This window comes from Suricata suricatta, chromosome 1 (assembly GCF_006229205.1).
Source record: "Suricata suricatta isolate VVHF042 chromosome 1, meerkat_22Aug2017_6uvM2_HiC, whole genome shotgun sequence".
In the NCBI taxonomy this organism is placed as follows: domain Eukaryota; kingdom Metazoa; phylum Chordata; class Mammalia; order Carnivora; family Herpestidae; genus Suricata; species Suricata suricatta.
This window is the reverse complement of record NC_043700.1, coordinates 74,683,571-74,708,733: the sequence shown is the minus strand read 5'-3', so window position 1 is coordinate 74,708,733 and position 25,163 is coordinate 74,683,571. Positions and strand designations below refer to the sequence as shown.

Genomic DNA, 25,163 nt, shown 5'->3' with positions numbered 1-25,163 from the left:
ATATTTTTATTTTGTTTCTGGAACTTTACAATTTCCTTGGAGCAAAGAAAATTTCTTATTTACCCTTTGCTTGCCTCTTCTCATTTCTCAGTATAGCCTGTGTCTTTCATACATTGAACTCAATAAGCAATTGTGTATTCAGAGATTTGACTACAAGCCGCATTGGGGGAAATTATGTGTTCCAGCATTTGGTAAAATTATTGGAAGGATTTCTTCTTCTATATGTGGTTGGCATTAGTACTTTCAAGTAACATATGTAGGATTGGATTTCTGTCCTTTGTAAATTTATGTTGGCATCTTTCTGAATTATAAGTAATAGTTTAGACCTAGACACATCATGTTACCTGTTGAAGAATTTTATGGTTTCAGAAGAGTAATTCCATGATTTCCTTAAGTAAAGTGCTTCTGTTACTATAAAGTGGCCAGCTCGCATGACCAGTACACTGATTTTTTCTGGAACTGCGTGACATCTGGTTTTGCTGACGCATGCACTGTAAAATATACAAAAACAAATAAGACTCTAGCCTAAAAACTTCTTCTGGATGCTATTTTTAAAGTAGTCATCATGATTTGAAACGAAATTTGTATGCCACTTTTGTTTAGGAAGTTTCTCTTTAAAAATCTTCCATATGTGAATAATTTGAATATTCACTTTAATTTCTAGAGAACGGCATTAAAATGTCGGTCTAGGCAAGCTGTCATTTATCCCGGTGAGCACTATAGCAAACTGTGAATTCAAGGAATAGAAGTAGGAAGGCACGTCTAAGATGTTGTCAGTCTTTGATTTGTCATTTGTGAAAGTGAGATTCTCTTTCTTTGAAAAGCAAAGTTTTAGGGTTTTGGAAAAATTTTTGAAGTTGGCTTGAGGATTTTCCCACTTCCTAAGCACCTCAAGATGGGCCTGGTAGAAGGTGATACTGTATAGTTTCAGTATAGTGTATGGAGGAAGGAAGATGCCCAGGGTGAACTTGCAACATATTTTACCATGACTGCACGTTAATCTAAGTCGCCAAGGGCAAATTACATGCAAAACGGAGAAAATAAAGAACAGCTGTCTCCAGATAATTTACAGCAAGTAAACTTGAATTTCTCGCTCACTGTCTCTTTTTTAATCATAATGGGTGTGAGATAGGAGTGGGTGGATAACAAGAGGACAGTCTTATGTGGGAGGGAATTAGAGAGTCTTGTGGTGTCTGCAGAAATGCAAATGCAAAACTGAAATCCTAAATTCAGGCGAGTCAGGATTATTCATTTTCTTCATTAGTAGCCTTATTTGTTTTAAGAACAAATTTAGAAATAAGCTTCCAAAGCTATTAATTTCTAAATGAGTGGTTGACAAGAGTTAATCGGGAAAAATGGTTAAACTATCCTGCTAGAGAGTAGGCATGCTAGGTTTTGTGCGTGCGGTTCAGATTCTGATGAGGTCCATGGCGTTTTTATTGCAAGGCTCTGTCGACACTTTTAGCGTAGCGGTGAAGGGTGTGAGCCCAGAGGTCAGTCTTAATTGGAATCTCTTTCACCAGTTATTAGCTCTGTAACCATAGCACGTTAGTTACTTGACACCCTGTGACCTGATTTGATCATGTGTCACATGGGATAATGGCGGCAACTCCTTTGCGGGCTTGTGAGGACGGAAAGAGAGTGGTTGGGACCTTGGCACCTATTGAGTGTTCAGTAAATGTGAGTCACTTATTTAGAGATCCATCTGTTAATTGAGGCCAATCATAATTAAGTAGTTCTGTTATTGATTCAAGGCTCTGGGAGCACTGAGAAACTTTGTTTAGTTTTTTTTTTTTAATAGTAATTTACATAGGAAAGTAAATCACTTGAGTTCACTTTAGCCGTTTCATGTGGCACTTGCAACATGCAGCACAAGTAACTGCTTTGGAGTTTCAGTCTTCTGTTCCTCAGGATCTTGTGGACACTGGAGCCAGAACACAGCCGGGGAGTGGTGAAGAAAGGAAGGATGCTCAGGAAGAAGACCGTGGCTTTTGGATTACCTCAAGCTTCCCCCCAATCCTGAACCCCTCCCCCCCCCCAAAAAAGAGGCTGCCCAGAGTTGCCTCGAATTGGTTTATTTCCTGATGCCGCAGCTGTTCTGAGGTGGACAGACCGATAGCAGCAGCGAGACCCTTAGACCTTTCCTGACGTTCTGATCTCTGGAGAAGGGAAGAAAAAGAGTGGCAAAAAGCGACAGCCAACTTTGCCTTTGAGTCTCTTTCTGTTTTCTGTTAAGTAAAACTTTGTGTCTACGTAAGCTTGAGCTATATGAGTGAGTTTGAAAATAAAATGTCCTTTTATTGAGCTGTCTCACCCATTCCAGCTTATTTAATACTTACGTATTCCTGGCCATGTACATGTTAGATGGGCTTCAGTCAATTCTTTCTGGGTGTTTCCTACAGGAAAGATGTTGGAGGAAAAAATGGTGGAGATATGGTTCCTTTTTCTTAAAGATTAGCTTCAGTCTAGATTAAGGCAGTGAAGGCCTCTGATTTCATGCTTCCATGTGAACAAGTTATTTTGCATAGTTCCATGGACTCCAGTAGAAGACCCAAGATGCCTGGGTCAGAGATGAAGGACAGTTTATTACTCTCAGTAGCCAGAATATAAATTTTGTGTTAGTCCCTGATCCTAGATTCCTAAGGGCACTGCAGAGAGGGTCAGGTGACACCTGCCTACACAGTGGGTCATATTATAAGAGAAAGAACTCTGAACTTAGGAAACTTGACTCTTTTATTATGGCTGACAAGCATGCCTGCCTTTTGTTCTAGATGGAGACACTATCTCTATTTTCCAAGGCTGCATGCAAACCTGTTCTTTGCTCCAGAGTGAGATACTGGAACAGATGGTGTTCACCCGCCCTGGGGTGTTGCTGGCAGAGGGGGTGGATGGCTAGGATGTGACAAGATGCTTTGTGAGCAGTCAAGGCCAGAGTGTGGTAGATCCAGGCGCTGTGCTGCATGTTTGCCTCAGTGCTATCGGCAGAGGTGAGATGTTGACAGATTTGAGCAGGGGTGTGTTGAGATCTTTTAATGGGCGTTGGGCAGGATGGGAAGATGGCGGGCAGGATGGCTGGTTGGATTTTAGAAATAATCCAGATAAAAGCTGATGGAGGTTTAAACCAGGGCACTGACAATGGAAAGAAGGGATGGAGAGATTGAGAGACTTGACAGAAAAACAGTCTGATGATGTACTGAAATAGAAGGTAGGGAAAAGTGAAGGTAAAAACCATAAGCTTCCCAGCCAAGGTAGATGAAGACATCTTTAGCCAAGACAGAGAATGCAGGAGGAGCAGTAAGTTTGGGGGGGGATATAGATTTTTTAAAATGTTTTTTAAAATTTTATTTTAGAGAGAGAGAGACAGCATGAGCAGGGGACAGACAGAGAGGGAGACATAGAATCTGAAGACAGGCTCCAGGCTCTGAGCTGCCTGTCAGCACAGAGCCTGATATGGGGCTGGAACTCTCAAATCATGAGATCTGACCTGAGCAGAAGTTGGATGCTTAACCAACCGAGCCACCCAGGTGCCCCTAGATTGGTTTTTGATTCTGTGAATTCAAGGTGCCTTTCCTATGACATTTCTGTCAGAAATAAAATGAAGGCAACAGAAAAGATGGTGGGCATCATTTTTAGGTGAAGTCTTTTTTTTTTTTCCCTCCTCTCTCCTCTCCCCTCCCCTCCCCTCCCCTCTCCTCTCCTCTCCTCTGAGAGAGCATGAACAGGGAAGGGGTGGAGAGAGAGACAGAGAGAGGGAGAGAATCTTAAGTAGGTTCTGCACCCAGCATGGAGCTTGATGGGCTTGATCTCACAAACTGTGAGAGCATGACCTGAGGTGAAATCAGAAAATAGACAGTTAACCAACTGAGCCACCCGGGCACCCTGAGAGGTCAAGTTTTGAGTGTCAAAAAGTCATGCCAGGTGGATGGTGAGGGAAGAAGACAATGGGGCAAAGGGCAGAATCTTTGGGGATCTTTGCCTTTAGAGAATATAAGGAAAAATAATAGTTAAGGAGACATAGCACAGTTATAGGATCAGAGGAGAACCCAAGAGAGTGTGGTGTAAAGGAATTCAAAAGAGGGGTGATTTCAAAGAGGAGGAAGTCATACCTGTGTCAACTGCTCTAGAAAGTTCAGGCAAGAGGAGGACCAAGAAATAACCATGTGTTTAGGGCTGGGAAGCAAGAAGCTGGAGAATAGCCAGGCCGTACAGGTTGTACTTCTCACAAGAACCCTATGAGAGCATGATATTTTCCATTTTCCATCAGCACCTGAAGCCAAGAGACCTGATTTGACTTGTATAAGTCTCAGCTAGAAAGCATCAGACTACAGCTCCAGCCCAAGGCTGAGTTTCTAATGCTGGTGCTCTCAATGTCAGTGACCATGAGGGGATGGGCACTATAGGTTGATTTTCAGAGGATGCTGGAGATGAACAATATAATACAGATAGATACGTAAAGAAGAGAGGACATGTGAAACAGACGGTATGAAAGGGAAGCTGGGAGGGAAGACTTAAATATCAGTCTCTGAAGTGCTCATCCAGACTTGAGATGAAGCCTTTCTAAAGTTACACCTTCTTCTTTCCATCCTGGCTCCATCATGGACCTCTGAGGGGGCACCATCAGGCCAAGAAAGTAATTTATCCCCTTTGCTGAGAATCTGGGCAATATCTTGGAAAGTCTCTTTGTGGAAGATGTAATGTCCCTGTGGAGTCTGCATCTGACAGTATTTAAAATCCTAATAACAAATGGCATTTTATTTTTTCTGAGTATTTCATGTGTTCTAGCTCACACAATTCCTATAAAACTCAGTAGGTGGTTGAAATCTATCTTGTTTATGAGAGATCTGAGGCATGGAACAAGTTCAGCATTAAACCTGCCACAGTTCACACAACTATAGAGTGGCAGAGCTGGGATTCGGATCCTGGTCTCCATAGTCAGAGTCAGAAATATCCCATGGCGGTGTAGGTGAGAGGAAGAGTTGGTTGACAGCTCCTCTTAGTGGTAATAGGGGAGCTGAATTCTGCCAGGAGGCCCAGAACGTGGGAAAAGGAACATACTCCTTTCCCCCAAGGTTTACACTGAAAGGAAAGACTGAAGGGCACATTGAATGAGTGGTAGCTGGATCTGTTAGGTATGGGACATGAAGACATCAGACCTTGGGAGAGTTTGGGGCCCCAAGTGTTACTAATGGAAGAGGAAACTTCCTGTTAGTCTGTAGTTTCTCACTAGCCCTGCTGGAGTCACCCTGCCCACTGGCTTGCTTAAGTTTATATCAGAAATAGCAGCAAATGTAGGGGTTGTCTGGTCTGAAGCAAAAATGCTTTCCTCTCATGTGGGATAGGAACTCAAAATGAGGCCAGCCACATGGAATGCTGGGAATATACAGTCTTTCTGACCCTAATACCAAGGTAGCAGCTAGTAAACCAAATACCCTTTGTATTTGTGACTTGGCATGAAAGAATGAGTTTGAGAGTCAACCGTAGATGTATCTGAAAAGTCCTGGAATGAGAACTTCTTCACAAAAAATACTGGTTTAGACCTGGAATTGGGTATTTGCCTTGTACTTCATCTGTACTTTTCACTTCTGCTGGGACAGGATGCAGTAATGACCGTGAATGTGACAGCCAGCCTCAGCGGGCACTTCTGCTCTCATGTGCCAAGCTGTTGCATTTCTGAGCTCGGGCTGTAGTTGGTTGGGTGTGGGAAGATCACGTGAATGAAATCATGAGACCTGTCCCCAAAGTGCCTGCTGGTGGGGAGGCTATTCATTCTGGTACAGAAGTGAGTTTATCTTAAAAAGAACATGTAGAAGCCAACATGAAAGTGAAAGCAAGACTTCATAGGAAGGAAAAGTGCAGAGTGGTTCCTGACAGATAGTAGCCGTCAGTAATGTTTTCTATCTGCTGCTTAATAATCATCATCCAGGGGAGAAATTCCAAATTTTATCAGCAAACAGAAATTTCGTGTTTTCCATGAGCCAGTCATATTGAATAAATTTTGCCACTCTTTTCAACATATGCTTTATTTTTAAATTCAGTTGTAGACTTAGGGCAACTTGTGTATGTAGTGTACCTAGCTGTTTTGGTACTAATTTTGAATCTTACGCTCAACTAAAGCCTGTCACAGTGCTTGGTATGTTTAGCTCATGCATATGCTTTACATACACTGTCTCCTTTAATTTCCATGACAATCCTATGCCTTCATTAATCTCATTTTTCAGGTAAATAAGCTGGGACACAGATTGAGTAACTTGGCCAAGTTGTACAACCAGGAGATGGTGGTGTTGGAAGTTTCCAGGATATGAGTAACCTTAACTCGTAATAATTTAAATCTTACAAACACAAGAAATATGTGTTTCCTGGACATGCTTTTTTAAAAACTTTTTTTATTTATTTTGAGAGAGAGAGGTAGAGTAAGAGAGTACAAAAGTGGGGGAAGAGCAGAGAGCTAGGAGAGAATCCCAAGCAGGCTCCATGCCATCGGCACGGAGCCTGATGTGGTGCTTGATCTCACAGACCATGAGATCATGACCTGAGCTGAAATCAAGAGTCAAATGCTTAATTGACTGAGCCACCTAGGCACCCCTACTGTTTTATTTTGTTAAGTGAGGGGACCGAGATCTAGAAAGGTTAAATGTTACTATCAGCTGTAGTTAATCTTCTGTTTCAAGGCTTAAAAATTATTTCTTACTCTATTTTTTGTAGTATTTAATATAATTCACAGTAAGTATTAAAGACAATACATTCTTCTTCCGAAGTTCTTAAATTTTTTAAATATAGTACCTTAATTTATGGTATTGAGTGTTATGTCCCTTTGATGGAATAGAGCAAATGATGCTTGGTTCTGTCTGCTTATACTTAAAAATAATTTAATATAAATGTATGTTTTTGTCAGAACCTTAGAAAACTATGAATCATCCAGTATCTTGGAAGGGAGTCTTTGTGTATGAACGTGTTTATTTTTGTGTAACTCAGTGCAGTGGATAGTGTGGAAAGTGTTTGTTATATTTACACAGACATGTAAATAGAATGTTTATTGGGGATTAGTTAGAAATATACATAAAGGACCAATTATCAAATTTTTGTAATTTACCCATGACCTGAAGCAATATTCATGGGCCTCCTCATTGCTATTTTTGGAGTCATTTCATTTAATTTCATTTTGTTGCTGGGTTATTTTCTCACAAGCTTTCCTTAATCATTTTACTTATAGTGCTTTCTTCCTTTTATTTTCAAGACTCCAGATTAGTTAATATTTATAATTGTATGTAAATACATAATTCTAAAACATTTACAATTATGATCGATTTTTATGCATAAAATTGTGTGTTCATTATATAGCTCAAATGAGGATTTGTCTTTGTAGTGCTGGTGGGATATGTAAACGTATATTTGTATTTATGCATGTGCGCGTGTGTGCACGTGTGTGTGCATGTGTGTGCACGTGTTTGTGCATGTGTGTGTGCATGTGTGTATGTGTGTGTAGGCCTTATTACTGATGACTTTTGATGTCAATCCTGTGAATATGAACCTGACCATTAATGACCTTCCACCCCAGTTGTGGACACACAAAAGTGCAAATAAATTATTCAGTCCTGCCACAAATATTGATCAGTGATCTCATTCTATGCCAAGCACTCTACTGGCTACTAGATGAGAACTGACTGAATATTAGTTTATACACTCATAGCATATAGTCATTGATTTCTGTAGAATCATATACCTGGAGAATTCTTTTAAATAATTTTGTGCCTGTCACCATCAAAAAGTCTTTAAGGTTCATTTTGAGTCTTATTCCTTTATAATGTTATGTCTGTCTTTTCTGCTAACAAATAACCTTTTCTGTCTCTTTTTATTTTCTTTCTATATCCTTTTACTAATCAATCATCAATTTATGAATCATTTATTCAGTTTATCCATTAATTTGTCTGATTCATTGGTTAAATGTATACCGTGTGCCTAGGATCAGGCAACGTATTAAGAGTCCTAAGTTATCAGGTATGGATTCTGCTCCTGATGCCAGAAAGGAAAGAAGAGACATTACTGCTCTCTCCCAAGTTGCTCTCTCTTTTTATTTTAATTCTCTTTTAAATTTTATCCTGTATTCACATTTTTACCTCAGTGCTTAAAATATAAGTACACAATTTTTATGAAATTAATAGGAATTTAAATGTTATATAATTTCTAGCCTGTTATCTTCTCATTTATTTCCATTCTCCTTCCTTTCCTTCTGTTCTTCATTGTGTGTGTGTGTGTGTGTGTGTGTGTGTGTGTGTGTGTGTGTTGATTACCTGTCTTCTCTCTTCCGCTTCCTTTAATCTAAATAACACTTCTTGTTTTCTTCTTACTCAATACATTTATTTGCCAGTTGCGGCCACTTTAGCCTTTGCCTCCACCTCTGTTGTTTAACTGAATTTAGCCACCCTTTTTGGCTTTAGTTTCCTTTTGTATTTCTTTTAGTGTCCGAGAGCATCTTATTTTCTCTTTTGCTTCTCCAGCCCACCTGCCAGGGCCTCTGAGTGGTGACTGGTGTTGGTTCTGTGCAGGTGTTTTGTGGAGTGGAATAGACTCGGGTTCTGGCGGCATCATCCGGGTTCCAGGAGGGACCCTGTGGGGCAGAGATGATGATGAAACTTGACTCATTTCTTTCTTTCTTTTTTTTTTTTTTTTTTGCTTTCTCCTCAAGAAGGATGTGGTTGGTGCTCAGTGACAGGCCTGTATGAGATTGGAGGAGACAGGTGGTGGGAAGCAAGACACATGTGATTTCACCTTGTCCACTTTGCCCAGGGACAGCTGTCATCAACTGCTCATCACTGTAATGGAGCGCACTTACCCTGCTGATCAGAAACAACCTTATTTGTTACAAGAAAAAAAAAAAATCGTTGGGCCTATAACTTTGACCAGATGAGAAATTTTTGTTAAAAGTTAAAAAGTTGTAGTGATGATATCATGGAATGTTGATATCCGTGAAAAATTGTAACAAGATATTTTAACTTTAAGATTTTAGCTCCTAATTGTAATGTCTGTTTTGGCCCAAGTGCAGTCTCTATCTGTAATTCCAAATTAATTCCAAGACCCTAGCTGGATCTCTTCTGTGCCCAACTATTCCACGTGAGGCACCATGAAAGCTATTAAAAACAAAACCCATGATTGACCTACTGTCTTTCCACGTCTCTGTGTATTTGGGAAGAGAAAGTAGAACACAGTTCCTCAATTCTTAATCTGGAAACCATGAGGTTGGATGTGTTTTAGAAAGTGGATGGGACACGCTATGTTGTATGCAACATCCTCAGATGTGTGGAAATTTAACATGGTTAATTAGGAATATTCACACTGGTGAAAAATACAAGCATAAATAATATGATGTCAGGTCAAGCATGAAGACTTTGATTTTGGGAATTGTGAATAAGAGATTGTGGGCTTGTTTTAAAATATGATCAGGTGTGGAGCACCTGAGTGGCTCAGTCGGTTAAGCATCCGACTTCGGCTCAGGTCATGATCTCATAGTCTGTGGGTTTGAGCCCCACATTGGGCTCTGTGCTGACAGCTCAGAGCCTGGCACCTGCTCAGATTCTGTGTCTCCCTCTCTCTCTGCCCCTCCCCTGCTCACTCTTTGCTCTGTCTCTCAAAATAAAATAAAGACATTAAAAAATTAAAAAAATATATGATCAAGTGTTCCGAAGAATTAATTATGAGTCATGTTCAGAAAAAAGGCTGGTATTAGACGAGGTGGGATTTTATGTGCTTTTGAAGGTCCAGATGGGATTCATTTTGGTCACTGTTGAACCTTGGGCAGCTAGAATAGCACTTAGCACATATTTGATGAATAAATATTTGACAGGTAAGTAATTTGAGGAGGGAAGGGGAAGAGCATTTCTGTCCAAGGAGACAACCTGGAGGGAGGGGTGAAGGGAGTGAATTTGGGGACTCGTGGGTGGTAGATTGGATTTGCTCTGGTTGAGGTGAATACTCCACAATACATGTGGGTAGGTGAGGTGGGGCCCATTGTGGGTATCTGTGTATTTATGCCTTACCTACTTGTTCAGCTGAGGAATCTAGACTGGATCTGAGTGATGGCTTATTCTTACATGGGGATGGCAGAGAATTTAGATAATCACTGTGGCTTGAAAAAAAAAGTGTTCAGAATGAATTGTGGTTGTGTGTGCTTCCCTACAGGGTTATCTTAATAAATATGTGTGCATAAAATGCAAGACTGTGTTGAAGAAGCAGAGATGAGTCTGAGGTGTGAAGAAATTGTGCACATCAACCTAGTGAATTTGGAAAGTGATAGAGAGGAAGTAAAAAAAATCTCCAAATTCTAATACTTGGTGATTAGAAATAGTGACTCCTTGGGCTGATAGGGGAAAATGTGGAAGAGAAGCTGGAGAGACTGATAAACTCACTCCTATGACTTGGCATAATGGTCAGTTTCTATTCTTCATATGTATTTATTTGTTTTTTAATTTTTTAAATGATATATGTTTGTTCAGAGATATAAAGTATGTTCCAGTTTTCTTAATTCAGAGCTTTTAAGGACATTTTAACAAGAAACAAAATCCTACATAGGGTGTGTGTGTGTGTGTGTGTGTGTGTGTGTGTGTTACATGCTGTTTCTAACCTGCTTTTATATGAGGTTTATTTAAATTTCATCTTACAAAAGTCGATACTGTGTTGGGTAGCGTCAATTCCCCCTTGCACCTTTCATTATGCATTAGCAATTAACTCAGCTTCTCTCAGGTTGATGAATTTGAACTTGATCAATTATCTGATAGTAATTACCAGCATAGAGTGATGATTATTGCTGAGGTAACATTCTTATTTCATTTTTCTGTGTATTTCAGGCACTTCTCAAAGACACACGTTTGCTTGAGCAGAATATGACTTGCTCTTTTGGCATGGCGGTCATACTATTTTAGGTTTCTTAGATGAAGTAGTATTTGAGAATAGTGTTCTGGCTCTAAACTCCGGACTGGCCTCCTGGCCTCTAGGAGAAGGAAGGAATGAGGCCCGGTCTTTTCTCTTTTAGCAGGCTCACACTCTGATTTTTGTGCTTCTTGACAGTTTCCTTTCTATTTTATCAACTCCTGGCAGGGCTGACCTGAATTTTTTCCCTTTTTTAGAGTCAGTGAGTTTCCCATCAGAAAGGTGCCTCTCTGCTGCTTTGATTCGTTAGCATTCAAAGCATCTTTAGAACAGATATGTGTAGACTGAAGGGCTACCCTTTGCTCTTCGGGTTCTTTGAGCTCTGTTGAGATAATGGAGAGAGAAGATGTATATGTTTGCTTGGACTGCCATAATAAAGTACCACAGACTGGATAGCTTGAACAACAGAAATTTAACAATGCTTGGGGCTAGAAATCTGAGGCCCTTGTGTCAGTAGGTTTGGTTTCTTTGGAGAGCTCCTGTCCTTGGTTTGTGGGTGACTGTCTTCTCCCTGTGTGTGTGTCCCAACTTCTTTTTTAAAAATGTTTATTTATTTTGAGAGAGAGATTTAAATTTTTTTTTAATTCTTGAGAGACAGAACACAAGCGGGGGAGGGGCAGAGAGAGGGAGACACAGATTCAGAAGTAGGCTCCTGGCTCCGAGCTATCAGCAAAGAGCCTGATGCAGGGCCCGAACTCATGAACCTGGAGATCATGACCTGAGCTGAGGTTGGACATCTAACCAACTGAACCACCTAAGTGCCCCAAGGTTTGGTTTCTTCTGAGGACCATGGTTTGTGGGTGACCATCTTCTCCCTTTATGTGTGTCCCAACTTCTTTTTTTCTTAAGTGTTTATTTTGAGAGGGAGAGAGCAAACAAGCAAGGGAGGTGAGGGGAGAGAGAAAATCCCAAGCCAGCCCCACAGTGTCAGTGCAGAGCCAGACATGGGGCTTGACCTCATGAACCACAAGATGATGATGTGAACTGAAATCAACAGTTGGGCACTTAACCGACTGAGCCACTGAGGTACCCTCCAACTTCTTATAAGAACATTAAACATATTGCTTTAGGACCTATCCTAATGACCTAACTTCAACTAAATTACCTCTTTTAGAGTCCTTATTTCCAAAGACAGTCAAATTCTGAGGTGGTGAGGTTTAAGACTTCAACATACGGATTTTGGGGGGGTGCAAAATGTAGCAAAAACCAGATAGACAAATGGGACATTCGAGAAGCTTAAAAAATGATTAAGGAAAAATAAATGAAGGCAAAATAGAGAAAAGGAAAACATAGACTTGCTTTTGCAAGGAGCGGTAAGAGCTTTCACGTGTGACGTGTGTTATAATTGATGGTACATGTGCTGGTATCGTCTCAGTATCTCCCCACCATAACACAAGGTCAGGATGCTGTCCTTGATCTCAGATACATCATCGAGGCTCAGGTCTCCAGTCTTGCCCATGATCTCAGAGCTCAGAGCTCAGGAGTGACTGAGCCTTGACTGGCAGCCAGTCCTTCAGACCCGGTCTGGTTTGGGGAGATGAAAAGAAAGCATGCTTTCCTGGGCAAATTCCGTGGCTGTGTTGGTGTTGGTGTTGTGTTGTTTGGGAAACTTTGGGGATTAGAGGCATCATCATCTTTTCTGCCAGTCCTGTTCTTGTTAGCTTTAACATTGGTTGTGTGGAAAATAAACACAGGCAGCAAGCTGCAACTTGTTTGAGAAATAAAGTCATGTTTTTTTCAAAGTCATTATTTTATTATGAGAGTGTTCAGGCATAAAAAGAGTAGAGAGACTGGTACAGTGAGCTCCCGTGTTCTTACTTTTGGTAAAATCACTTCATCGGACCCTTCTTTGCTCTTAAAGCAAATCTCAGATAGGTTTCTTTGACTCTTTCCAGTATGTACTTAAAAAAAATAGGGACATTTGCTGACATAATCTTATGTCACTCAGAGTTTCCTGATTGCCTCAAAAATGCCCTTTTACAGTTGTTTTATTCAAATCAATATACTATATTCTGTTTGACAATATATTTTTTTGCCCCTATTTCTCATCTGTTGTGCCCAGAGATACATTGTTTCCCAGGGCTCTGGAGAGAGAGAATGCTGTGATTTGGTTCATTTTGATGTATACTTTGCAGCGATATTCTTTGGGAGTTTCAGAGCTCCTCACTGGACAGTGCACCTAGCAGCTCTTAATCCAAAACAAAAACACTTCTGCCTTAGTTTTGAAGGCATTTCCATGGTCTTAAAGAATCATCCAAATAACTTTGATTTTGATTTTCTTTCTGTGTACTAATTAGCATCATGTTATTTTAAAAAAACTTTTCAGGAAAAACATCAAGAATAAACAAACATGATACATGAGAAAATTAGAATGCATCTTTACAAAATGCATTGGTACACATGTGTCCTACTTAAGGAACTTATTTCATTAACATTGACTCATTACATCTTGTGCACATGGAACACTGTTTTTATGAGATTATTTTCCAACCATAACTCATGAATACCAAGCTGCTAAAACAAGTTGGTAAACACTTGCTTTTGTCGAGCACTATTTTTATAGTCAACAGGAATGCTGCTAATGTGAGTTAGCAAAGATTCTGAATGCAAATTGTTTGTTGACAGCTTTTAAAATATGACTGCCTTAAGTTGTGCTAACACTTTGTTTCTTCCAATAGGTATAAATGACCAAGGACTGTACAGAGTTGTGGGGGTGAGTTCAAAGGTCCAGAGACTTCTGAGTATGTTGATGGGTATGCCTCTTTTCTAATCATTTTCCATGCTTTATTTGTTTATGTTCATTGACTTTACAACTCAGTATTTCATAGTAACGTACAGCACACTTGGTGCTTTGATGAGCTTTCTCCTGAGCAGAGGTAGTTGATGCCGAGAAGTAGAATAGTGTTGGTCTCGGCACAGATTATCCACTCCCTCCTACCGTGTGTTCCATTTCTTAGTAAGTGGGGAAAAAAAAAACACAGCTCATGGGTGAATGTCGTCTTGTGCTTGCTTCTCACAGGAAAGTAGCAGTCGGGCCTCTGTGATTTGCATGGCTTCCAAATTGCCCGTCCAGAGTCTTGACAGTACATTTGGTCGGACAAGACCACTGGGACTCACTCATTTTTATGTTGCTTCCAAAACTGTCACTTGACAGCGAGGATCCGAGTCTCATGGATTCATTGGTATTCACAACGGCTTGTTGGTAGTTTTTACCAGGCTCTTCTCCAGAACCAGGCATGCTCCATCTGTGCTGATAACACAGTGTTCTTTGGCATCACAGACTGGAGGAAGCCAGCAAGTGAATTCATTTCATTACCCCAGACATTGCGTGAATGACAAAGCGCTTTTAGATTACATGCTGCTGTCGGTTCAGTGCCACCTGTAAGGTGCCCTGCCTCTCTCCCTGCCCCAAAGCTGGCTGCCTCTTGAGGAGTGATGATAACTCATCAGGCTTGAGGGCCTGTATGTCAAACCAATCTGTCATTTTGACCTTGCTAAATGTTAATTAACTTGATATCTCACTTTAATTAATCAATATTAACAATGCCCTCAGGTATGCTGTCAATGCATTCAAAACCTGTCTGCATCTTAAAACATTGTGGGAAGGACTCATTTTTAGGAAGCATAAACCAAGATGAATAAAATCAACTGACATGTTGCGGATAGGATTGCTTGTTGGGCTGCATTTGAGTTAAGGATTTAATAAGCAATAACTTTTTTTTTTTTTTTTTTGCTATTAACCACAGGAAAAATTGCCCGTCATCAGTTGGAGAGCTGTCTTAGAATACATTTGCTTCCATGAGCTGTTTTCATTTTCTGCCGCTCTGGTTTAACTTGGGTGTGCAATTTTGGCAGTCAGATTTTCCTTTATACCATTAGTGGTCTCCAAATTAAATAGACTCAGGTTGCCAGTGGTTCAGTAGCAGCTGGAAGAGTTTAATGGGGCTACAGCATCTGCTTTTAGTTAATTTTAAAATTAGAAACACTTCACTCATTTCCAAGATGGTGTAATAATGATTAGAATCAGAAGGCTCTTGGTATCGGAAGGGGATATTTTGGCTGAAAGGCACACTTAGGCAGTAAATTGGTGACAAGGATCCCAGCATTATTTTTATTATCTTCTTGTTCATGTTCAAGGGAAGTTCAAACAAGGGTGTCTCTGTGGTCACAGGGAAGTGTTAAGCTGTCTCAAAATTTGTTCTTAATCTCATAAAATCCCCCTTGATCTACATCCCTGAACTAAGGTGGTAGTTTCCTGTGCTCATGGGAAATGTCTCAAGATAATCCTGAACTGGCAAGGTATTTTAAAATATCTAAACCCTCAAAAATTCATGACCCGGAAAACTGTTTTCACTTTCCACGAGACTCAGAGCAGAGAAGTCCAGGATACAAGCGTGATAGCTGACAAAGGAAATGCAGGGTTTTCCCAAGATGCATTTCTTCAGGAAGTTGAAGAATTAATGAGAGGGATGAGACTGACTTGATTATTTCCTTCTAAAGGGGAGGTGGGCACTACACACTACAAATTATTTTACTTACTCCATAAATGATTCCTAGTATGAATTTAAGATTGCCAGTCAGAAACTTTGGATTTTTTATTAAAATTAATACTGCTCTCTTGTTACTTTGGTACCAACTCAAACTTAAGGTCTTAATAAAATAGATTTATTCACTATATCTTGATTTAAAATTCCCTTAATGTATCTCTTTCCTTCCATCCTGATTCACTAAGTTTTGAAAATAAATAATTTATACCTCTTCCAAAAAGAAAAAAAGGATTTTAAAAGTTCTGTGTTGTCGTGTATACCCTGTCTCCTTGATATTTTTTCTTTACATCTTCTCTCACCTCCCTATGTTGTTCTAGAGTTCTATATCTTAAAGAGAAAAAAACTGGATGAGCCTGCCAGATTTTTAGCTTTGCTCTTTTAGACCAATCAACTCTCCCCCCTGCCCCCAAAATTCTGATGATTTTGCTTATTTGGTTCTAGGCAGTTATTTATTTATTTAAAAATTTTTATTATTTTTGAGAGAGAGAGAGAGAAAGTGCAAGCAAGGAAGGGGCAGAGAGAGAGGGAGACAGAGGATCTGAAGCAGGCTCTGTGCGGACAGCAACAAACCCAATGTGGGGCTTGAACTCACAAACCATGAGATCAGGATGTGAGCCAGAGTCAGACGCTCAACCAACTGATTCACCCCAGGGCCCCAGTGTGAGGCAGTTATTTTTTTAAGTTTCTGTTCCTCCCAGGTAATGTTTACTTCAAATTTGGATTTTTCAAAGCGTAATTTGTTTGTAATGCATTTTTCTTCTTAGAGATGAGACATAATCCATTTTTTTTTTTACTATCTGAGAAAAAGTTTCAAGGCATTTAATATTTTTGACAAGAACTTCTGTTAACTTGGTTCCTTAGTTCTTGACAACTAATTATTTACTTGGATGTTTTTCTATTACTTCCATTTTTTATATAACGTGTTTATTGTTTGAAATGTTTTAAGTATTTACTCTTGTGTAAAAGTTTATGATTTCTAAAGAGAGGGTGAATGCTTAGTATCTTGCATGTCTTCTTCACTTTTTGGTGTGTTTTTCCCCCCATATTTAAGATTAAAATAAAAATCTTTCTTTCCATTCTTCTTCTCTCCCTGTCTTCTCTCCCCCCGCCCCCCACTGCCCCCTTTACCTCCACCCCTTTCCTCTCTCTTTTCTGCCAACAAGAAATACAAATGGCAGTTGACCATAGAAAGTCTTTTAAATAGAAATGTCACATCTACTCCTCCAGTTCAGGTCATGGTGATTGGAGTTGTCTTTTTAGTCGTCTTCTATCCTGGGAGCAGAAGGTAGCAGTCAACTTTCTCCGAGGACCATGCTTCTTAAGTTAAAAAAAAAAAACAAACAAAAAACAGTCCAAGTGAGCAATTGTCTTCCTTCCGTTTTCAGGTCTTTTTCTTTCCTTCCCCATTTGCTCTAAGAGAGGGCATCTATAGACACATAGCTTTGTAAAAGTTTTTTGTTTGTTTTTCTACATAGAAACTTTGGAGCATTTGGGGGAGGGAAGGGAGAAACACTGGATGAGGTGTGTTTGGGTGACTCATGGATTTTCAGTAAATGGGGTGAGAATGTAGCAAGTTAATTACAATAGTTACCGACAGGTTGGAATTCAGATGGGTTAGCGTTTTCAGTGTTTTCCCGCTTCGTCACTGAAGAATGAAAACATCAGAGCAAGGGAGGGGAAATTAAAAGAAAATGTGGTGGTCGCTTAAGTGTGTTGTTGGATTTGGTGGTTATTTGTAAATTTAACCTACAAAATAGGCAGGATGATTTTATTTTTAGACACAGAATCATAGAAAACAAGAGTACAGCTAATTTAGAAGTTTTACTTAAAAAAATTACCTTGTTTATTTGTAGAACAGCTTTTTCATATAGACTGGGGAAAACAAAGTAATCTAGGTGAAAAGTTATGATTTTGGATTTATAATGCATATTTTCAAAATTTATTCAGTCAGTGTGCCCTCAAGTACTTTAAATATTACAGATTCAGAATATTGAATTTAGGTGCTTTGCATTTAGGTGGGGCTGAAAATTTCCAGTTTCAAAAAAAATACTGGATACATAATTATGAAACATTCACCCAAATAAAAAATTAACTGTTTATATCTGTGCTTGCTAGTTTTAACTAATCCATAAAAGTGTTTTCCCTTAGTCCATAAGGAAGCAAAATCCCTTCTTTATTTAGAGTAGAACATATATTCTGATTGAACACTCAAATGCATCTTTAAGTTTGAATCCCAAATAAGTTATTAGCAAATTTACCGAGTCCCAGTGCATCCAGTGATTCCAAAGAACTGCTAGGGATGATTGAGTTATTTGAAAACAGTGAAAATTTAATAGAGGATTAGTACCATAGACACTCTGTAGTCATTAGCCTCTGATGTGACAGCTACTTTTTATCCCATGAATTCAAAGGATGGCTTATTTTTCCATAGAAAGAATATGATTCTCAAAATATAGAATGATAATTTGGTAGAAAGATGAAAATAAAAGATTTCCTTTAGAAGCCTTCTGGATTTTAAAATGCTGATTTGCCAGTAGCAAGTTGATTGAAAGTGTTATCTGACTTGTATGTTAAAATGAGATTTAAATAATTGATTTAATGAGAGAGAGAATATTCAGTTACTGAAGTAATGGGTTGGCAAAGCCTTTAGAACAGAATTATTTAGTCCCAGTTATAAAGGATTGCACCTTTAATCAGGGTGCTTATTTTGATTTCTTGAATGTATCTGTGGCTTGTCTGACAAGCTTGGTAACAAATGAGTTCTGAATTGTAGGAACTGATCAAAATGTAAGCAGTGTCAATTGCCATTGTTGTGGTTTATTGCATGTTGCTGTCAGTTGCTGTAATCAAGAACTGTTGAAGGACTTTAAAAAGTCTCCAGACTTTTGAGTAATTGACTTCATATGTATGATGCTATGGCTGTGAAATAGCCATCACTTCCTGTTATACTTTGTCTTCAGAAAGTTCAAGGATAGCATAGTGTGAGATCGGTGAGCTGCTGCCTATCTTGTCACTGCCCAAACCTAAAGTTTCTTAAGTGGCATGCTAAAAGGCTTTTCCTTTGAGTACCTTTAGAGAGGAAATACTAACAAGATGTTTTCTCCCGCTATAGATAAATACAGTGTAAGGGAGAAAAAGAAAGTCTGAAACAACTAGTTTTCTTGGCTCTTAGTTGAAACATCATTCTGGAGTGAGGGAGAAATCAAGTCCCTTCCAGGAATGTCTAATTTTTTCCTTTGCCTGATGGGAGTGTAGAAAACCAGCCAAGTTTCTACTGATTGTTTAATATCTGTCATCATAACCCATTTACTAAACTTCCCTTTGAGTAGGAACCACCACTGAATACTTATACTTTTAGTGACTTGGTTGTGGTAATTGGATATTCATTTAAACAATTTATAGGATATCTGCACATTCCTGATTTGCTTTGCGGCTCTTCGTAGTTCTGTAAGAGTGTTTACATGATCTCTGTTGTGCACATGAAAACCTGGAGTTCAGGTGTGGGGGTGACTTGGTTTGAGTGGTGTGGCTGCCTAGGGTGGCCGTGAGGATTTTAGCCCAGGTTTGTGAGAACATGCTGCACTTCTCCCAGGGGCCACAGCCGAGTATGGAAGCCCAACCTGGTACAGATCAAAGATGCCCCCGTACACAGAGGGTTGACCTTTCCCTTTCTGTTTCCCACCATCCTTTCCTTTTATTTCAACCATGACTCATCTCTTCCTTTTTATTTTTATTAAAAAAATCTTTTTAAAATGTTTATTTAGTTTTGAGAGAGAGAGAGAGGGGGAGAGAGAGAGAGAGAGAGAGAGAGTGAGTGAGCAGGGATGGGGCAGAGAGAGAAAGAGCAGGCTCTAGGCTCTGAGCTGTCAGCACAGAGCCCAATGTGAGGCTTGAGTTTATGAACTATGACATCATGACCTGAGCAGAAGTTGGATGCTTAACTGATTGAGCCAACCAGACCCCCCCCCCATTTCTTCCTTTTTAGAATTGACTGTCTCTTTTCCTCTCCCCTACCCTCCCCTGTTTGTTTGTTTAGTTACACATCCTTTTCTCATAGAGTTTATTAGCTATTTGAAAGGGCATCTGGAAGAAACAAATCATTAATATACTTCCTGGACAAAGAAAAGTAGTTTTATTTAGAATGAATGTCAGAAACATTGCACAGAGGCTTCCAGTAAATATTTCTTAGGTGAATGTATGAATTATAATGTTAATGTCAAAGTTGAATTTAAATTTATGTATCACCATAGTGCTTTCGTGGTTGATCATGCATTAATCTTCAGAAAGATAATCTGTTGAGTCCAGATCGTAGAAGTGTGGAACCAGACTTCCTGTCCTTTCTTCCCGTTGACTTGTTGCCATTTTGCCATTAACCATGCTTCCTGTTACGCTTGTCATAACACAGTGTAATAACAGTAAGGCCACCTGAAGCATGGTAAAATATGTAGACACTGCAGATGCCATATGCCCCAAGCCCTGGCTACTGAGTAGTGTCTTTAATAATAGTAATAACTGCCACCATGGCGGTCGTCACAGCTGTGTATGCTCTGTAGTTGTGAGTATTGAAATGTTTACTGTGTCCAGCCTCCCAGCCCCTCCTCCAAGCCCCGTCTTATCCTGCTACCTTGATCTTCACTGTGGATTTTCTGAAGTTGTTTAGGAATGTCTAATAATAGAACATGGCTTATAATAGAAGAGATTGTGTATGTTTTTATAAGGAATCCCAGAATTAGTTATTTGTGGTTTGGCCATTTAAAAATGGAAACTTTGTGAGCCAGTCAAGAAGACCTTTGAATGTTCAAGGCTTTAATTAATTGTTTTCTCGCCTGCTTGCTCACTAGATGTAAAAACATGCAATGAGGTGGACTTGGAGAATTCTGTAGATTGGGAAGTGAAGACGATAACAAGTGCCCTGAAACAGTATTTGAGGTAAGTTCCCCTCAGTAACAGGAGGGAGGCGTGGGCTCTTGGGCGTCTAACACACAGCAGATGCCAACTCTGCCTGGAGATCTCGATCCTTGAGTTCAACCTTACAAAACAGGAGGACATTTATGAGGGATCTGTGTCTCTGAAAGTGGCTCCAGTAGTAGTTGAATGTCAGTTAGGTAAATTGCAATAGAATTGGAATACATAGTAAGTGTGAAGTAGATGTCTGTCGTAGACGTTTGTTTTAGGAATTGAATGTTACGAAGCGGTGAGGAAGAAGGCCATTTATCAGTTTTTGTTGAATCTTTTAGTTATGTTTTAGGATAAATGAAGATTTTGTTATGATGTTGTTTAGATTTAAGCCATTGAGCCTTTTGGCACCTGGGTGGCTCAGTTGGTTAAGCTTCCAACCTGATTTCGACTCAGGTTGTGATCTCACAATTTAGTGAGCCTGGGCCCCACATCAGGTTCTGCTTGTGCTTTCTGTGTTTTAAAAGTAAATAAACAAACTTTAAAAAATGATAGACAATTGAACCTAGAGGCTTATAATGATAATACATAAATACAAAGCTATATTTTAAAGAAGTTTATTTGAGGTTTTAAGTAAACTTACGGTTTGCGTTTATTATAGAAAATATTTAGGACCAGTTAGAATAGGGCTCAGCATTGCTATGTGTCATTATGCTTCTTAATAAAAAAAGAAAAACTTAATGATAGAAAGCTTGAGGTTAGATGAAGAATAATACAAAGTGAGTGAAAAAAGTGAGTGAATGGAAAAAAATTACAATTATAATTCTTAAGTTTATTTTGAGAGAGACAGAGCTTGAGTGGGGGAAGGGCAGAGAGAGATGGAGAGAGAGAATTTCAAGCAAGCTCCACACTGCAGGCGCAGAGCCTGATGTGGGTCTCAAACTCACAAAACTGTGAGGTTATGACCTGAACTGAAACAAAGAGTCGGACGCCTAACTGACTGAGCCACCGAGGCTCCCCATGATTGTAGTTCCTGTGCTGCAGGTCTGTTGGGGACTTAATGGACAATGGCTTTGCTTTCCTGCATCATTTCTTTTTAACCAGCACATAGGATTATGTTTCAGGTAGATGGTATTTGGGTTTGAATGAACACATAGAGTGAAATGTTATTTTATATTTTAAGCAGTTCATCTATTCGAAAAATTCCAGGTCTGTGCAACCACAGAGAGATTAGTAGACTGAGTCCTCACGATCCCATTATTCTGCTTCTGCAGTTACCAACACTCTACCCTTCTTGTTTCTTCAGTCTCTCTACCTGCTACTTTTTTTGGGATAATTTGAAAGACTTTCTAAAACATCTGATTGCTGCACCCATAAATATTAAAGTACATCCTTATAAAAATATAAGGATTTAAAAAAGGTTTAGAAAGGCAAAAAGAATAGTTATCATACCCAACAAAATTAATGCCATTCAGTACTTAGTCCATGTTTGATTTTGTACTGATTTTTTTTCCCCAAAAGTTCTTGTTATATTTACTCAAATTCCTACAGGGTTTGAGTAATGTCAACACATTTCATTTGATTGATATGTTTTAAGTCACTTTTAACTATATGGTCGCCTTCCTCTGCACACTTTTCTTCTCCCTCAGCATTTTTTTGTTTGCTTGTTTGTTTACCAACCTGGGTCATTTTAAAATAGAATTTACTAGATCTTAGGGAAGATTGTGTCAAGGTGTCATTTAACATGTTTCTTTAGCCATCATATTTCATTTAAACTAACAGTTAAACCTATAGATTTCATCAGATTCAGGTTAGGTTTTTTTTTTTAATGATTTATTGCAAGAGTACATTGTAGTGGTGGTATATATTTCCTGTATTATATCAGGAGGCCTGTGTTATCTGGTTTTCCCACTTTTTAATGAAATTAAAATTTATCAGTGGGTTCAGATTTTCTTTTTTACCTATTTTTGAGTATTTTATTTAAATGATATTTTTAACCAGTTAAAATCTTTTCCCCTTAAAGTTTTAAGTACGGTATTGTTCTTAATATCCCTAGCTGATAAAGGGATAAAATTAAGGCTAAGCCTATGTGCTTATGGCTGCCTTCCCATCTGCTACCGATGGTGACTAACTGGCTTGGATGAGAATTATGGACAAAATGAATCTCCTTAGCTCCCACCTTGGGATTAGAACGTAAGCTGCCTGAAGACAGGCACTGTATGTGTCTTGTTCACTGCAGTATCCCCAGCATCTAGAGTTGTGCCTGTCACTCAGAGATAGTGCTTCCTGACTGGAGAAATTTTGCATCTCCCAAGAGATACTTGGTGATGTCTGGAAATATACTTGGTTGTCATGATTGTTGGAAAGGGGGTGCTACTGGCATGTAATGGATGGAGGCCGGTGATGGGCTCCCACAGTGCAGGGGACAACCCACCCTTGCCCCTCAATGTACAAAATAGCAGGAGTGCTGAGATTGAGAAACCATGTAGTAGATGGATGAAAGAACGGAAAAGGGATATAAAAATACAATGAGTTGACTTGTAAACTTGGTGAGCAAAGGGTGCTGCCACTCCAGGAGGTAGCTTTAAACCCATTTTACTATTTGATAAAGTCATAGCTAGTATAGTTAAAGGGATTAGCCGAAGTGACTTAGTTATTGGTGGGAAACTAAGGGCAAAAATCCAGTTCTTTTGTAATCAATTTCATGGGGTATTTTTCTTCCCTGTTCCACACCAGGTCTTTTTTCTTTCTTTATTACTTGTGGGATAAGTAGTTTAATAAACTTAGAGGATCTTTTTTATTGAGTACCGTAAGTAAAATTAGTTCTTGGTACTTCCTGAAGCTAGACCCTTATCACTCCTGGTCTTGTGTTGCTTTTTCTGCCTTTTTCTCTCATTGCGTTGCTTTATCCTTTTGAGTTCTGCTTTTAAGCAAACATTGCCTACAGAACAACATTATGAGATGCTATTATTATATAACTTCACTCCTAACAATATACACAGTCTGCCTGAATGTGATAAAGTGATTATCATAAAATGGCAGATGCCTTGGGAGATTTTGAAACTTAGATTGCTGTTCTTTCCCCTGTGTTATTTTTAGCAACTAAAAATGCAGTAATTAGGATTTCAGTAATACTCTGGTGATGCACCAAATGGCAGAAAACCGAGTTTGTATTTTGGCTCTCTGGTTATGGCCTGAGCATATGCATTTCTTTCAGTACAAGAGGGAACAGAGCATGATGGTCAAGAGCATGGTTGGAGCCAGCCTGTGTGGGTTGGAATCCCAGCTTTGTCACTGAAGGCGCCATAGCACAAAGTCGAATATAGCTTTTCTCACCACAAAAGCTATTGCTCTTGAATTTTTCTCACTGCAAATAACCTAGCCATCTTACTGGATAGGAGGCTGGAGGTGGAAGAAGGGAAATAGCCAAACCCCTAGAACACTAGGAGAGAGATAAAGATGTGCAGCAAAAGCATCTATGGCATCTCTCTTGTTCTTCTACTGACTTGAAGCAAAAATTCTTTAGTGTTTTAGAGGGCTGAAAACCAGCTCTCTGATTGATTACCTATCTTTTCGGACCGTAGTTTGGATTTTCAGCAATGTGTTCATTACAATGGTTTCCCATTGTGAAGGGACAGATGAGCTATTTTGTGAGGTTTTTTAGTAAACTGATTTTACCTAGAGGAAACTTTTAAAGACTGGAAATTAGAATGGAAGTTTTTGGGAAGAAAATGCCCAGTTAGATAAATATTATGATTTATGTTCTTAGATCCCAAGGGGTGGCAAAGTGAGGTAGCTCAAAACATGTTGGATGGCAAGATGAGAGGATACATTTCATATGGGGAATGTGTGATTTTTGTTACTGCCTCCCTAACTTCAACAATATTTAAATACTTACTATTTATGTTATATTGACTAGCTGATATATGGCAATGGTAGAAGTAGCTTGTAGAAGATGTCTAGATACAAGTTTATTTTTATTGGAAAAAAAGCCAAATGTTCTCTCCCCCTCCCCATTTTCTTTCTGGAACCATTTAGCGTTCCTTCTTTGCCAAGTCATCATTTTCCTTCCTTGTCCATATTTTGAAACAAAAATTTTTATTTAGGCTATGGTGTAATTGCTTTTATTTTTCTTCTTTAAATGAGAGTGTAGGAGATAAAGAGGAGGATGAGGGGAAATAAGGAACAGCTTTTCCTTACTAGGGCTTTAAGTTTTAGTTAATGTGCCTATGGTTGTTATTGTGTATGTGCGCGTATGTTTCCTGAGTCGTGTGAAGGGAATATATAACTTGTAAATATATTTTTTGCATCTGTTTTGTTTGTTTTATAAACGGCTTTATTGAAGTCAAGTTGACATATAATAAACAGCACATTTTTACAGTGTACGTTTTGATAAGTTTGGCACGTGTGTATGCCTGCAAAGCAGTCATGATAATCAGGATAGTGATCCTAACCACCTGCCCCCCAAAGTTTCCTCTAGTGCCTTTGGAATCCATCTCTCCCACCTTTCCCTTTCCACTTCCTCATTCCTAGGTTACCATGGTCCTACTTTCTTTCACTGTACATTATTAATTTGCATTTTTAATAATTACATATAAATGGAATAAAATGTCTTTTTAAAAATATCTAGGTTCTTTTATTCAGCATATTAGAGATTCATTTGTGTTGTAACAAGTCCAATAGTTCATTCCTTCTTGTTGCTAACTAGTGTTCCATTGAATGGATACACCACAGATGTTCTTATAGTCCATTCCCTTGTTGATGAATAGCTTCTGGCTATTCAAATCTACCGAAAACCTT

General features: G+C 39.1%; 1 protein-coding gene across 1 annotated transcript in view; it reads left to right on the top strand.

The window, feature by feature from the left end:
- ARHGAP10 (Rho GTPase activating protein 10) overlaps positions 1-25,163 on the top strand; it is a 235,057-nt gene that overhangs the window by 91,044 nt on the left and 118,850 nt on the right. Inside the window, exons 14-15 of the mRNA XM_029950836.1 lie at positions 13,599-13,673; positions 20,309-20,396. Coding sequence (XP_029806696.1) covers positions 13,599-13,673; positions 20,309-20,396 — 163 coding nt within the window. The remainder of the gene's footprint in view (positions 1-13,598; positions 13,674-20,308; positions 20,397-25,163) is intronic.